Genomic DNA, 14,007 nt, shown 5'->3' with positions numbered 1-14,007 from the left:
TTCAGCCCACATCTGATGGTGCCGAAGAAAGAGCCATTGTCCTGGCTGGTCTTACCCCACTCTTATCTATTGATTGGAAAGCCGAGAGGGGAAAATAACGGGTATTGATTACCACGCTGGGTGAAGTTGCTGGGCAGGACGTCTGGAGGGGTAAGAAAAGACGGCATTCTTCACCCTCGGCTGCCCCGCTGCTGTCAGAACAGCTTCCACCGCCACTCCACGTATCCCATCCCCTTTCACCCTCTGTCACTGCCCCCCGTCCCCTGCCCGCCTCCTCCCCTCCATCCCCATCCCTCACCTCACCTCCTTTCTTGATTTGCCAAGGTGGCTCTCCCCCCTCCTCTCTTTCTCTCTCGCTGTTTTATGCCGATTTTTATCTCTGCTTGTGAAATGTATAGCCAAGCCAAGCTCTGAACAGAAGCTCTGGCCTTTCACACACTCCCCGAGCTGCGGAGTCTGCCTCACCTTTCGCCTTCACCCAATCCCTCCAGTCTCAAGTAAACTACTCTGGATTTGGTTTCTAGCTTTCATGTAGGGTTTTTTTTTAGCTCTTTTCTTTCCCTCTCGTGTTCCTTGAGCTTTTTTTTCCTCATCCATTTTGTTGATTTGTATTATATAAGTGCTCCTGAGGTTTTAAGAGATGCATGATAGAATATTTCCCTGGAAGCACAGGCTCCATTAAACTTCCTCTCTTGTGTTCGAGGTCTGTCTGCTCTTGTACAGTCTGCTGAGCTAACACAGTGCTGCTGAGCAGGAGGAAGCATTCTCCAACTTCTATCTGTCTCTCTGCCTCTTATCCTTTATGTAAATACTCCATATTGAAGACACATTTGCTCAGATCAGTGTTTATCTAAGTAATGAATCACTACAGTCTGGCAGTGTGCAAAAGCCTTTTGATGCTCAAGAAATTCTTGCAGTTGGCTGGAGATTAAGGACCAAATCCTTTTTATTAGAAGATGTTAACAGTGTTGTTTGAATAACTATATCCTGTATTGGAAGACAGTGTTGCGTGCATTATCAAGTTGTTCTCATTGCGGTTGGGTAAGTTCCAGGTGTTCGCTATTGGAGCGGCTGTCAGCAGCCAAGCCGTTCCTTTATTGACGTGTTTGCAATGAGTAGAAAGACCAAAGCGCTTTGTATATAAGGATAGAATGCATGTACACATCATTACAAATCCACAGGTGTTTAGTAAAAGAGAAAATAAATGAGGAGAGAGGTGCCAGCACATCTGAGCATTGCTCAAGTCTGGCAGCCTTTGTAGTCTTTTTTTTATGTCACTCTTCTTCCACTTATTTCCTTCCACGGATGCGTGCACGTCAGATCAACAGTTCATTAACCTGCTCACAAGGTTTCGTAAAAATGGCTATATTTAGTCTGGATCACAAGAATGGCCCTTATTGAATGTGCCCCTTTCTCTTAAAATAATCCATCACCAAATTGAGCAAAGAAAAACAGAGCTAATTCTGAGAGTCGCCAGGCCTCCTCCTCCTCTTCCTGTGCTATGAAAGATTCCATTCACACATGGGGCTCGGCTATAATAAGGAGCGCCGCACCAACGCTGCAATATGGGAAAGCCCATATGGTCATGTGTATCATTTTCCATTTACAGAGCAGCTAACAATTCTAACAATTTGAGTAAATACTCCGAAGCGCTCAGCAGTTTGTCATAAATTGGGTGGATTCCCATTCATCACAGCCTCAGGAGAGGATCATAACGCTTAGTTCAGCAACCAGGAGGGAGCCTGAGAAGACTAAAGCTAAAAGAGCAGATGAAAGTGAAGTCATGTATCCTACAATCAAACAGATATGGCAACAGTTTCTCTCAGAATCTGATATTTTTTACAGAGGGCCTCTGTGTGGCACTTTCCGAGCTTTCAACTCCAAGGTTAGGAGAACCTGTCCTTGAGAGGGAGGAGACGAAGGAGGAGGGGAGGAGGAGGAGAGCGGCTATTGAAGAAAGGAATCGTGGTCATGCACACAGCACAGATACTTATTAAGTTATTCAGACGATGTCCTTGATTTCAGCACCTCTTCATGCCTTGTTTTTCAAAAGGACTTCAAAGGGTTTTTTTTAAGTGCGGAGATGGAGGGAGGAAATCATTTGTTGTACATTCCTGTACATGGAGTCATCCTAAATAACCCAGGTTCAAGATCACATAGACCTTTATCACAATGAAAGGAGTAGTTATTGGAAATAAGATTTTTTTTTTTTGATTGAATGTTTTTGATTTTTTTTCCCCAAGAGTTATTTAGATGGGAAGATCGTTTCCAATCTGAGACCAAGTGGCAACCTCCCGGGCTGAAAAATGAAGCCAACTTGGAAGTGCCAAAAACCTCTAATGGAAGCTAGTCAGTTCCCAAGGACCCCCATGTTTATATAAATCCCCTGTTTAAATGTCATTAAGGCTTAAAGTTACGGATATTCTGTGAGTCAGATCCACCCCTCGCTCATCCACAGCTCCACCCTCTCATCCAGATACTGTCCAACTGGCTCCAAAAAACCAAGATGGTGATGGCTGAAATTCCAATCTCGAGGCTTAAAAAAGGCACTCCACAAACCAGCTGGTGCCGTCATGGGAACTCTGTCCATTATTTATAGTCGTGTATTAGACATGAGTGGTATTGATGTTCTCATCGAATGCCGATCATACACTAGAAGACTTTGAAAAGACTTTTAGAGGACTACAGTCTGGCACCTTTACACATCTAAAGATAACGTGAGTTTTTAGTCACACACTGAGATTTTACAAAGACAGGGGATCTTGCAGTGTCGCTACTAAGACTACAGCTAGATTTCTTCAGCGATTATTTCTCATCCTGCTCCTGGTGGAAAATATTACACCAAAGTCCCTTTAAGGAATACGACATTTTAACAATTCCATGCACTCCTGCAAAAAACACATGACTCTAGAAGCAGAAGATAAAAGGTGTCATATGTCGACAGCATTCTTATCATTTCGGCATCAATATAATCAATAAAGATAAACTGTAAACTGTGATTTTGTCGCCTTAACTCGCTACCAGCCTCTGTTGGTTAGCAGCACTATTTTAGTGGGAGGAGATTGTGGGAATGAGAGGGGGACCATTTAAAAAATTAAGATTTCTACCTGAAATGAGCGCTGGTTGGTAGATCAGATACAGGATGAATTAAACACAGACTTTTTTTCACTGTATACCTCCAGCAGTTTATCTTCCGTTTCCACAGTCCAAGAGAATCAAGACTTTTTTTGCGTTCTTCTGCCTCCCTGGAGTCGCCTCTGTGTTTACGGTCTGCACAGTTCGCTGCTGCCGAGAGTGGACCTACTCTTCATTATTTGCATGAGCCAAGACTAAAAACTTAGGACAACATCAGACATGTTTGATTATGTTGGAACATCAAGATGAGAAAAAAAGACAGCTCAGTTTTATGACCTCTTTACACCAAATGATGGAGATCACTGCAGCACGCACCACCTTAGGGAGAGTTCTCGTGATCTTATTGTGACATTGGAAATTTGCCTGTGCCAAATCACTTGAAAAATTGTTTGGTGTAATGCCAGCATTACTCTCAGCAAGAAAGCGAAGACGCCTATTCCTCAAAATGTCAAACAGTTTCTTTGAATAATTAATAACAGTCATATGGCAAAAATGATAAAGCACCTTTAAAGACATCACCGTCTACCAAACAAACTAATCTAGCCAGAGTTTCACTGCACCACGGACAAAAGGCCATCTGATCATACAAATCAAAAACACACAAGTGAAGTGATAAGAGGCCTAAAAAGAAATTCAAAGAAGGATCTCCACTAGAAGGCAGGAGTTGAGTGTCAAATATCCTGCAAACATCCCTGCAGAGAGGTTTCGTAGTGCACCGTTGTATATTTTTATGAACTGAAAAGAGAATTCAGATGTTGCCCCGTCTCTTTTGATTTTCTCGAGAAGAATATAAATCAAAAATGTCTTTCCTGCTTTAAGAAATCTTTGTTTGACAGAAGCAGTGCCTACGCTGGCTCAATGTGTTTTGACAGTTTGCTTCAGCCAGACCTTTGACATGAATCAGGCCTTGTTTTTGTATGTCAGCTCCCTCCATTAATCCAGAAGGAGCACATGGTTGAGTGGCTTGTGGGACCGTAAGTCAGAAGATAACTGAAGCCTATTTGTTCTAGATTTGGCAGAAATGTATTTCTGTTTTTACAAGGCGATTCAGCCTTTAAGGATCAATTCAGTCCATATGAGCTCCAGCAGCCCTGAGCCAGCGCTGTGACCTGTTTGTGTTCCTAAGGCAGAGTCTGCAGAGTCAGAGACTGAACAGTGAGCGCCTCTGTTCTGCTTTCCTGGTAGCAGAGGAGTAAGATATGGGCCAGCTGACAACAGCCAAAAAAACTGTGGTTGCATTTTCTCCACAGACATAAACAATGACACTTCCAATTTCCTGTGCATGCTGTGCACCAGGAAAGGACGTCCACGAAGAGGAAGGAAAACTGAGTTTGTGTGTGTTAATGCATGATTGAGAAAGACATAGAAACAGAAAAAGAAGGGAGGTTTGCATCGGTGTGACGCTCGCAAGTGTCACTTTTTTCCACTGAGTTTTGTGGCATGACTTATAAAAAATATGAGTGGGTGCAGCTTTTTTAGCGTTGAAGGTCACCAGCCCAGCAGTCCAGATGTTGTACCTTCAGCTGAGATACATCTGTTGGCAATGTGATGAATAAAACAGCCAGATGGGGTTACCTGTGCCACCTTCCCCCACTGCAGCCCCATCAGTATAATGATCTTTTTGTTTACCATATGTGTGAAATGCACCAAAGGAATGTGACTCTGTGTGTGCGTTTGAGCGTGTGTATGTGTTGGGAGAGGCCATGTGTACTTACCCTCCCCATTGTTTTTACTGCTACTAGACCGGCCATTTGTTCTGAGGCACAGACTGTGTACTTTTGAGGGCTATAGGGTTTGGTTGCATTTCCTCTCCGTCTTTCACTCCTCCGATCTCCTGTTACTCTTCTGTGTCTCATATGCTCAGTTATTCAGGGTTTTGTTTAGTTTTTGGTGGCGGTGGGGGGGTTTATGGAAGGCCTGGTGCTGTGCAAGCAGCGGTGCAGGCCTCCTAACACCATCACAGGTTGTTTCGGCCCGCTCCACTTCACCAGATCTGAGGGAGCAGACCTGAGCCAATTAGGAGCAGGGAGAACAGGCTGCTGTCCGTCTCACTGCGACCCGCCCCCCTCATCGCTTTGATCTCTCGCACGCAAAACCAGAGCCAGAGCACTTTACCCTCTCTGTGCAGGCAGTGGACGACAGAGCTTGTCCAATTATTACAATCTGGTTTCAACATTTCTGGGTAATCAGACAAAAAGATGACAAATTACCTCTCATCTCATTCCATCTGCCCACATCCGAGCTGTTTTTAGATCTTCTTTAGTCAGGGAAATTAGGATATTTTATTTTATTTGCTGATTCCAATACACTTTTGACAGCCAAGCTGCCCACTCTGATGCTTAAAAAAATGTTTTTGCAATGTCACTTGTTCAGTAAACCCGTTTCATTTTGTAATCTTTTTTTAAAATGTTGGATATGAAGGAGGCGCCTCTCTGACTGTACCTAAAAACTAAAACTTACAATAACAGCTTCCCATGCTTGTTTCATAAAGTGATTTTTCCACTGACGTGCCTAATCTGCACACCCCATTGTTTTACCTGCCACTTGATGGTAAAGTGAGCTTACACCAAATTTTCTTCTACAATTTTGGTGGTTTTTAATAGAGACTTTAATCTAATAATCTGCATAAATTAGCACCAGTTTTATGATTTTTGGATCATAAATACAATTTGCAGAAGTAAAGAGCTTAAGTTAGGCCATAAACAAACTACACCACTTTCGCATGACTTCAACTGGCTGTAAAGTCATGCTCGGTATGTCTCAATTAGCAACTTGTGAGCAACTGTCTTTTGAAAGACACATCAAGGCTTCGAAATGTATGAGTAGTATATTTACTGACATTTTTTATGTTGCAGAACAAAACATGAAAATGTGAAGCTTGTGTTAACCACCAACCATCTTATTTTAGGCATCTTACCAAAAACCCATTGACTTTAAGACAAGGGAATGGAAAGAAATGTTAACTAATTTCTGGGTTTTAGGACTCCTGCAGCACACTATGTGAATATGAGTCATAAGAGTTACTATTCGGATCAGATCTGAGAGGTTTCATTTCCTCCTCAGTTACCTCCCCAACTATACTTGACAACTGTTCTTAATCAAATCCAACAACCAAATGTTTGTCAGATGAAGGTTGCTGAAGTGAAATCTTATAAAATGGGGGTCAGTGACTTCATGTGTATGAATTTAGTGGTCTTTTACATGAAAAAGGCTGAGAACCTCCAGGCTAGATCAGTAAAAACCAGGGAAAAGAGACAGAAATTTGAAATTTAATCCAGACCTCAGAAACAGGAGTCTCTAAAACAATTTCAGCATAAGGTCCATCCAACAGCTGTTCTGGAGACTTTTGATAGAATGACATGATCTTCATTAGCACACACAATTTTCCAGATGTCATGAAAATGTATGTAGATGTTCAAATTACCATCCTGTGAGCATTTTAAGGACTTCTTGTCCATGTTGGCTTCAAAGTTTAGATTAAAGCGCCAGAATGGCTACTGAATGGAGTTTGTGTTGAGATTTTTTTGCCAGCTAGTAATACCATATTTCTGCCACAAATTATATTTATTCTTCTGTAGAATTTGTTCTACTCTTTGCTGAAATAATCTGAAATGAAAAAAGCACCCTCTTCACTAAACTGGAAGAGGTATGCAACCTGTGATGAGAGGTCGTAAGTTGAGATTTCATTGCTTGAAAGGGATCATAGATCAAAAACACAGTGAATCACTGGACTAGATGATGTTTCATAATCACCCTGATTTTACCCTGACAAGAATAAAATTGTGGGGAATTACAGCATATTTTTGATGTTTTTGGCATGAAAATGGTGGAAGATTTGAAATACCATCTAAAAGGTTGGCATCAGCTTCAGAAACCCATTTTCAATGTTATTGTGGGCTGCAGATCCAAACATATCATTTGTTATCCTTTTGTGAAACCATAGTAAAGGAGACCTATTATGCTTTTCCTTATTTTCTTTATGTTTATAAAACTTGGCTAGTATTTCAAATAATGAGGTGAACATATGTAAAAGCGAACAAAAACGTCAGGTGTCATAACGCTTTAAATACTCTGTTTTTAACATTTTTTCCTACTGTTACAAGAAGCTGACATCAGCTCGTGACAGATTTCTTTATAACGTCATCTGCTCCAGTCACACTACTGCAAATGTTTACATTACATACACTGCTACAGGAGGCTACATGCTAACTTCAGGGAAACTTGTAATCTAAAATGCTCTGGTAGAGACTCAAAATACAAGTATGAACCTGAAAATGAGCATGATAGGAAGGATTTCAGAGATTGATTTCACAGACTTCACCATTGTTGTGTATGTGTGCCCTCAGGACCTCCACGGGTGTCTGAAAAAGTTGCTCACAGACAGACGGCCCGGCTCGGGAGTGCCATTAAGTTGCCGTGTCCCGTGGAAGGAGACCCTCCGCCCCTCATAATGTGGACCAAAGATGGGCGCAACATCCACAGCGGCTGGATCCGTTTCCGTATCCTCCGCATGGGCCTGAAGATCAAGGAGGTGGAGGCAGATGACACAGGGACCTACATCTGCAAAGCCACCAACGGTTTTGGTAGCGTCAACATCAACTATACCCTCATCGTCATTGGTGAGTGCAGATGGAGATTTGTATACCACATTAGAGTGTTTGCGTAACCTGTTGCCCTGCAGGTCCCTGCGATGAGATCATTGCGGGTTGTAAAATGTGTCACTCTTGTTAAAAAGCTCGATTCAGCATCAATAAAACATGAAGTCACCTGTCTGGTAACTCAAACCAGAGACCATGACTCTGAGTCACTCCCCTAAATTTGTACGATCTGACCGCATCATCTTGCGCCACGGTGTTTTGAAGCCATGGTCGTAACACTCCATTGCAGTCTCACCACAAATGTTAGAAGACAGCATCACTCCCAGAGGTCAAGGTCTGAAACAAGTGGATTTATGGAGGTTTAGTGGTTGATCCTCTCGTCCATTGTATGTGTTGCAGCCCCCTACCTCTCCCAGCCCAAAGTCAACAGCGGCACGGGATATTGTTTCATACTACTTCATCCTCTGTGACTCAATTGGATCTCAGGCTCTTCCTTTCCTTAGGCTACAGTCTGTGGAGGCAGGAGGTCTGCAGCTCCACAATAAGAAACACATTCAGTGTAATACTGCCGGTTTGTCTTCAGACTCTCACACAGCTCGTGAATGGGGCCTGGAGGATTAAGCCACAGTTTGACCCAGTGTGTTACTCGTTTGTGCATGTGCATACAGTGCATTTCCTCTGCGCTAGAGCAGAGCATGATGAATGAGCGGAGTGGAGCGTGAAGGCTGTGTTTAGTCTAATTACTCTAAGATGCCTAATTAGGGCCAGAGTCTGTGCTCTTTCTCTCTCGCTCTCGCAGGAGGAGCTGCAGCCTGGTCTTGTGACAGCCAGGCTTCAGAAGAAGAGCCATAATCAGGCAGATGTGGAAAACACAGAGAACTTCAGAAAGCGGTGATTTTTGCATTAAAGCATGGGAATAGTCTGGACCAAAGTTTATTTTAGGGTCCCCCTCAATGTGAAGTTGCCTGTGAGTTCAAAGAGAGGGTGTCTGCTGATTGTGCTAAAATGAGAGGTTGGAGATGGCGGCATGGAGCCAGCTATAATGTCAAGGTTCATACTACAGTAGTGCCATATAGTATCAAAGTCAGACGTGGCTATGTCTCTGTCTGCATTCTGAATTCTTACATTCACTAAACACATCTTTGTGGAATGCACTCAGAATCAATCATGTGATGAATAACAAGGCTCTGGCCCTGTCAAGGCTCTGTTGATTGGAGACTGTCGCAATCCTTGGTGCACTGATATGATGGAGAAGGTCTATATAATGTTTTTTCCACTGCTAAAAATAAATGTAGATTCTATCAAGTTGGCGGTGAATACAGACAAAAAAGCAGACAAATACATCTGTAGATAGTTTTTTTCCTTTTTGGCATTTCAGTTTTAATTGATTTTAAAAAAGGGTTTCTACATGGTGTCTCTTTACGCTAGTCTTAGGAGAGCACATTTTAGAAGCCTGGGGTGGCTTTTGTAATGGTCTTAATGAGACTGAGGCGTTTTACTCACTGCTTTTGCCTTGCTTGTGTTTTTCCCCTCTATGCCCCATGGTTGCAGAAGCAGTTGGCACCCTGAATGCCTCTCAAGGTGTAAAAACTTCAGCCCAGAGTGTAAAAAGCGCCTGACATCAGTGGTGTTTTTTTCCCATGTCCAAATGGAAGAATTGAGAGGTGGGCCCTTTGTGCTGGTGATGACAATGAGTTGTAGAGTTCATGGTTTGTGTGAAGTTAATGTTCGCTTGCGTTCAACATCGCCCACTAGGCAAGCTAGAGATATATCTGAACAAATTGTCACCTTAATTACTTTCTAATGTTTTACCAACTGCAATTTAGGCCTTACAATTGCCAGCAGATTGTCAAACTGCCCCCAGCTCATCCTAAAATAAGAACCAACTATCATCCAGGCGAAGTTTCTGGATCAGGTGGTGGTACTCCATGTGATTTCTCATCTAAAGGTCCCGTGTACCCACACGGTTTCTGTTTCCCTGTGTCCAGCCCCGGAGTGCCCTCCACCTGCCCATTTTAATGCAGATTTTAACCGTGAGTTTACCTCACAGCAAAATAGCAGTTAAACTAAGGACATGTGATTTGGTGGTTGCCTTGCAACAATAAAAAAAAAGACGTAGCGAGCTGCACAAAGCGCTCTGTCTGGTCAGGGCAGTCTTCAACAAAAAGTGCAGTTGGGTGCATCTCGTGATTTGCTACCTGCCAGATGTGTTGTTACACTGAACGACTTTTCAAGCAGTTTCACTGTCACAGACAAACTTCCAATGTCGGCATAAATTCACAAAATTTTTGTTAGAATTATGGCGTGCTCAAGTGATCTTGATCGTAGGGTGGTGAGTCCAAGCTGTCACAACTTGAAGTAGATCAGATAAAATCAAATACGATTGTTATATGAATATTATTGTAAGTTTTTAGTCTTGTCTCGTGCAAATAATAAAGTTCGGTGAGGTGAACATGTCAACAGCCAATCAATGCACTCTCTCCTGCACCAAACAAGAAGCAGTAAACCAGGCTGCCAGTAAAAATGAATGGGACTTTAGGTTGCTCAAGAGTGTAAACAAGTCTTGGCTCTCTTGCACTATGGAAAAGGAGGAGGAACTGGTGGAGTTGTGGCGTGAACATGAGCCAGAGTAAAATTCAACATGTATCTGATCTACCAACCAGCACTTAATTTAGGAAGAAATCTTGATTTTTTTAAATGGTTTGCCTCTCATTCCTGCAGTCTTCTCCCACTATTTAGTGCAGCTAACCAACCTCATTTATTAACCTTACCCTTGCCTTAATTGCAAAATTAAACCCACAGGAGACCTCACTGCTAGTTATAACAAAAAGGGATTTTTGTTTTTATCATTGATTTACAAAGAAACACTTACTGTCGATTTTTGCTTCTTAAACTGCTTGCACGGCTGCAACTGCCACTAGACTTCCCTGCAGATTTTCAAATGACTTTTATGTGACTGCTGCTAAATTTTCAAATTGAAATAAATTGATCTTATATTTCGTCTAATCTGCCTAATATTCTAAGCTTTAGAAGTAAAAGTAGCCCATACTTTGCCACTTGTTCCAACTCCTAATTTTCATCAAACTAAAATGATAATGGATTTGCTATGTCATGCAAAATAAAGCCCTGCTGCTATGTCCTACAAAACCACGCCCATCCAGGTGAGATACCAAGTTTTTAGGGAGTCCCATTGAATAAGCAACAGTTTGGCCTGCTCAGAAATGAAGACCTTATTTCTGCTGTACTTCTGTTGACCTGTAGCTGAAAATGAAAAAAATGCTGCATCCAAATAGGTTATTTGCCTTTGACTCAACTTTAATAGAGACTGAATAATACCTAAGAAAGTGTCAGCTGGAAAGATTCTGAAAAAAATGGTTCAGAGAAAAGTGCCAAAACTCTCTGTCTAATGATTGTAATTTATAAACCGGAGGAATAAAAACAAGTCTTCCTCTGTGACATTGTGAGAGGTCTTTGTAAGCTGAGAAGAGCTTGCATCAACACAAGCAAATACAAATAAGGGAAAAAGGGTCTGCAAAAGTTTCCCCGACCACTGAGCTATGCAAACATATGAGACAGCTTATTTTTATGCCTCCGCGCCGGCGATAGCTGTGGCCTGAGGCATTATGTTGTCGGGCTGTCCATTCGTCGCATTCTTCTGAACATATCTCAAGAATGTCTTGAGGGAACTGTTCACTTGGACTCAGGGATGAACTGATTAGATTTTGGTGGTCAAAGGTCACTGTGACCTCACAAACATGTTTTGGGCCAAAACTCAAGAATTTATACTCTAATTATGACATTATAATGTTTTGCAAAAACACTTTTCTGGTCATTTTTCAACGTCATAACTCAGGAAGAGGTTACATTTGCTCAGATACTGAATTGGTTACACTAATCTTGGATGTCCACCTTGAAACTGTCTGGACTGCATAGATATTTTGTACTGCCGGGCTGAAGATATGTGTGAAGTGTCCATGTTTTCACAGACATGGATTTAAACTCTAAGTGCAACTTGACTAATGCGCGGAGGCATACAACCACAAGGCGGTAATTCTAGTTTAAAATAATAATACTGTACATGCACATGGAATTTGCTTTTGGATGTAATATTGATTTAAAGCTGGAAGATATCCGATAATGATTTTGATAAATTAAAGCCACCTACGCTCACACACACATACGGGAGACACACACAATCAGCCAATTAATCTCGGTGATAGATAACAATTTTCCCTGCGGTGTGTTAATGTGACAGATAATTTGTCTGGTTTGGCTTCTGCTGCGGTGTGACTGAGTGAGAATGAAGACTTCAGTAGAGACAGTTTGAGACTGATGTGATGAAGCTGGCAAGGATTGCCGGGAGATCAGTTCAACCTGACAGCATGCGCTGCTCCCACTCGGTGATTACGTGTGGAAGAAATACCACTGGAAGTTTAATCATAAGTCTTTCTTGGAAGCATATTTCCGTGAGATTTTTATCAATGTTTTTGCCCTTTATGGAGTTACCTAGAGACTTTCTGGCCGGACTCTTAATCCTGATTTGGTTTGTTCCATTTCCTAGTTGTCCTCTGGTGCTGGTGAGTGCGTGACAAACCGACTCTAGACACAAGAACAACCCCCCTCCCCTCTTTCTGCTCTCTTGTCCATCATCCCATTAGGCACTGGCAGGCCACCACCACAGCGTTTGTTTTTACAGATAATTGTTCCATCAGAGCTGCATTGCATTCTGGGTGCCTTTTGCCACAAAGATTAGGGGGCCTCATTGTCAAAATACTTCCAGGATTGAAGTCAGCTTAATACAGCCAAATAGTCTGCAGTTATCATGAGCAACACTTTCCATTAACGTTGAATCACCTAATTGTTAGCCATTCGCATTTAGTTGCCTGCAGTTAACTGTAGTGACCTGCTGGGAGGCCTATTATGTTGCTCCAAAAGATCAAAGAGAGATTATTTATTTGAAATACTGTAAATGAGGTGTAACTCCCAGCATAGCTCCGCATACAGTATCCATCATATCAGTTTATTATTTTTAGTGGATCACAGTGAAAAAGTGAGAGAGGCAACTGCAGTCGGTTATAGTGCTGGTCAGAGGAGAAGGGTCGGCGAAAATCCTGGCAGCGGTTCAAGTTCAGGCCCAACGTGGAGAGCGTAACTTTTTAAACATCGCCTGGGAACCAGCTGAGAAGCCAAGCAGAAGAAAGACGGTAAGATAAAGAGACAGCAAAGACATGGAGTGTGATTGGAAGTGAAAGAGTGAGGGGTTTTGCAGGGTGATGTAAGGAGAAGGGGGGTTCCACTTCGGCTGTAGAGATATCCCTCCTCCCATCTGCCAGCGGACAGCCTGTCCTCCCCTGAGCTATCCCAAGAATCTGGTCAGTCAGTGCAACATGGCGCCTCCTCAATCCCTCCAGCTGGCTGTTTGGGCCCTGTTTGGGGTGGTCTCTTGACAACTGGGCCCATCACTTCCCAGAGCCCCCACCAGGACAAAGCGATGCATGCAGCAACCCCTCCGTCCTCAGCTGCTCAGTCTGCAGCAGGCTTCATATTCGCATTAACATGGGATTGTCATATTAACATTTACAGGATTGTATTTTAATGTTTATGTCTGCACAGATAATATATTACAGGGCTAATGCAGGGCTGGCGGGGCTCGATGTTTCTACATGGAGATTTTGGCTCTCGCAGCACATTTTTCATTCCGCTCCTCTCTGGAGACGTTGTCAGGTCAACTGTTGGATAAACTGCCCCGTGTGTGACTGATCACATGTGGTAGCTGTTTGGAGATTTCCAGAGTGTGATGCAAGGCCACTGCGCATAACTTTCCCTGGACATTACAATGTCCCTAATAACATCTGGAGCTCATTGTGACCTCAAATCATCAGGCCTTTTCCTGTGATTCAGCTGGCACAGGAGGCCAGCAGGGAGAGTGTGTAGTGACCTGTTTCCTGTGGCTGGATTTGTGAATGAAGTGGGAGGGGATGGCGTCAGACCCTAAACACTGCAGCGAGACCATGAATGGATTTAAGTTGTGTGGAAGGAGGCTGATTGCATTTAAACAATTTGATACCTTTCACTTGCGTAAGCATGCACTTGAATCATGACTTTTGTGATTGAATTTCCGTTTGCATAAAGAACCTTTGATTTCATGCAGTACATAAACTGTAAGGATTTTTGTTTGATCACTGATTCCATAATAACTTGCAGCTTTTACCGACTCTCCAGTACACACAAGTGGCCCTCTCATGTATTTAGAGGCCTCTCAGTTGCTCCTCAT

The 14,007-nt window shown here is 42.7% G+C and overlaps 1 protein-coding gene across 1 annotated transcript in view; it reads left to right on the top strand.

The window, feature by feature from the left end:
• The window catches only part of LOC125900534 (fibroblast growth factor receptor-like 1), a 39,597-nt gene that overhangs the window by 17,546 nt on the left and 8,044 nt on the right, over window positions 1-14,007 (top strand). Inside the window, exon 3 of the mRNA XM_049595583.1 lies at window positions 7,482-7,754. Coding sequence (XP_049451540.1) covers window positions 7,482-7,754 — 273 coding nt within the window. The remainder of the gene's footprint in view (window positions 1-7,481; window positions 7,755-14,007) is intronic.

The sequence above is a fragment of the Epinephelus fuscoguttatus genome, linkage group LG14 (assembly GCF_011397635.1).
Source record: "Epinephelus fuscoguttatus linkage group LG14, E.fuscoguttatus.final_Chr_v1".
NCBI classification, from domain to species: domain Eukaryota; kingdom Metazoa; phylum Chordata; class Actinopteri; order Perciformes; family Serranidae; genus Epinephelus; species Epinephelus fuscoguttatus.
Note: the sequence above shows the minus strand (reverse complement) of the source record. Positions and strands in the feature narration are given on the sequence as shown.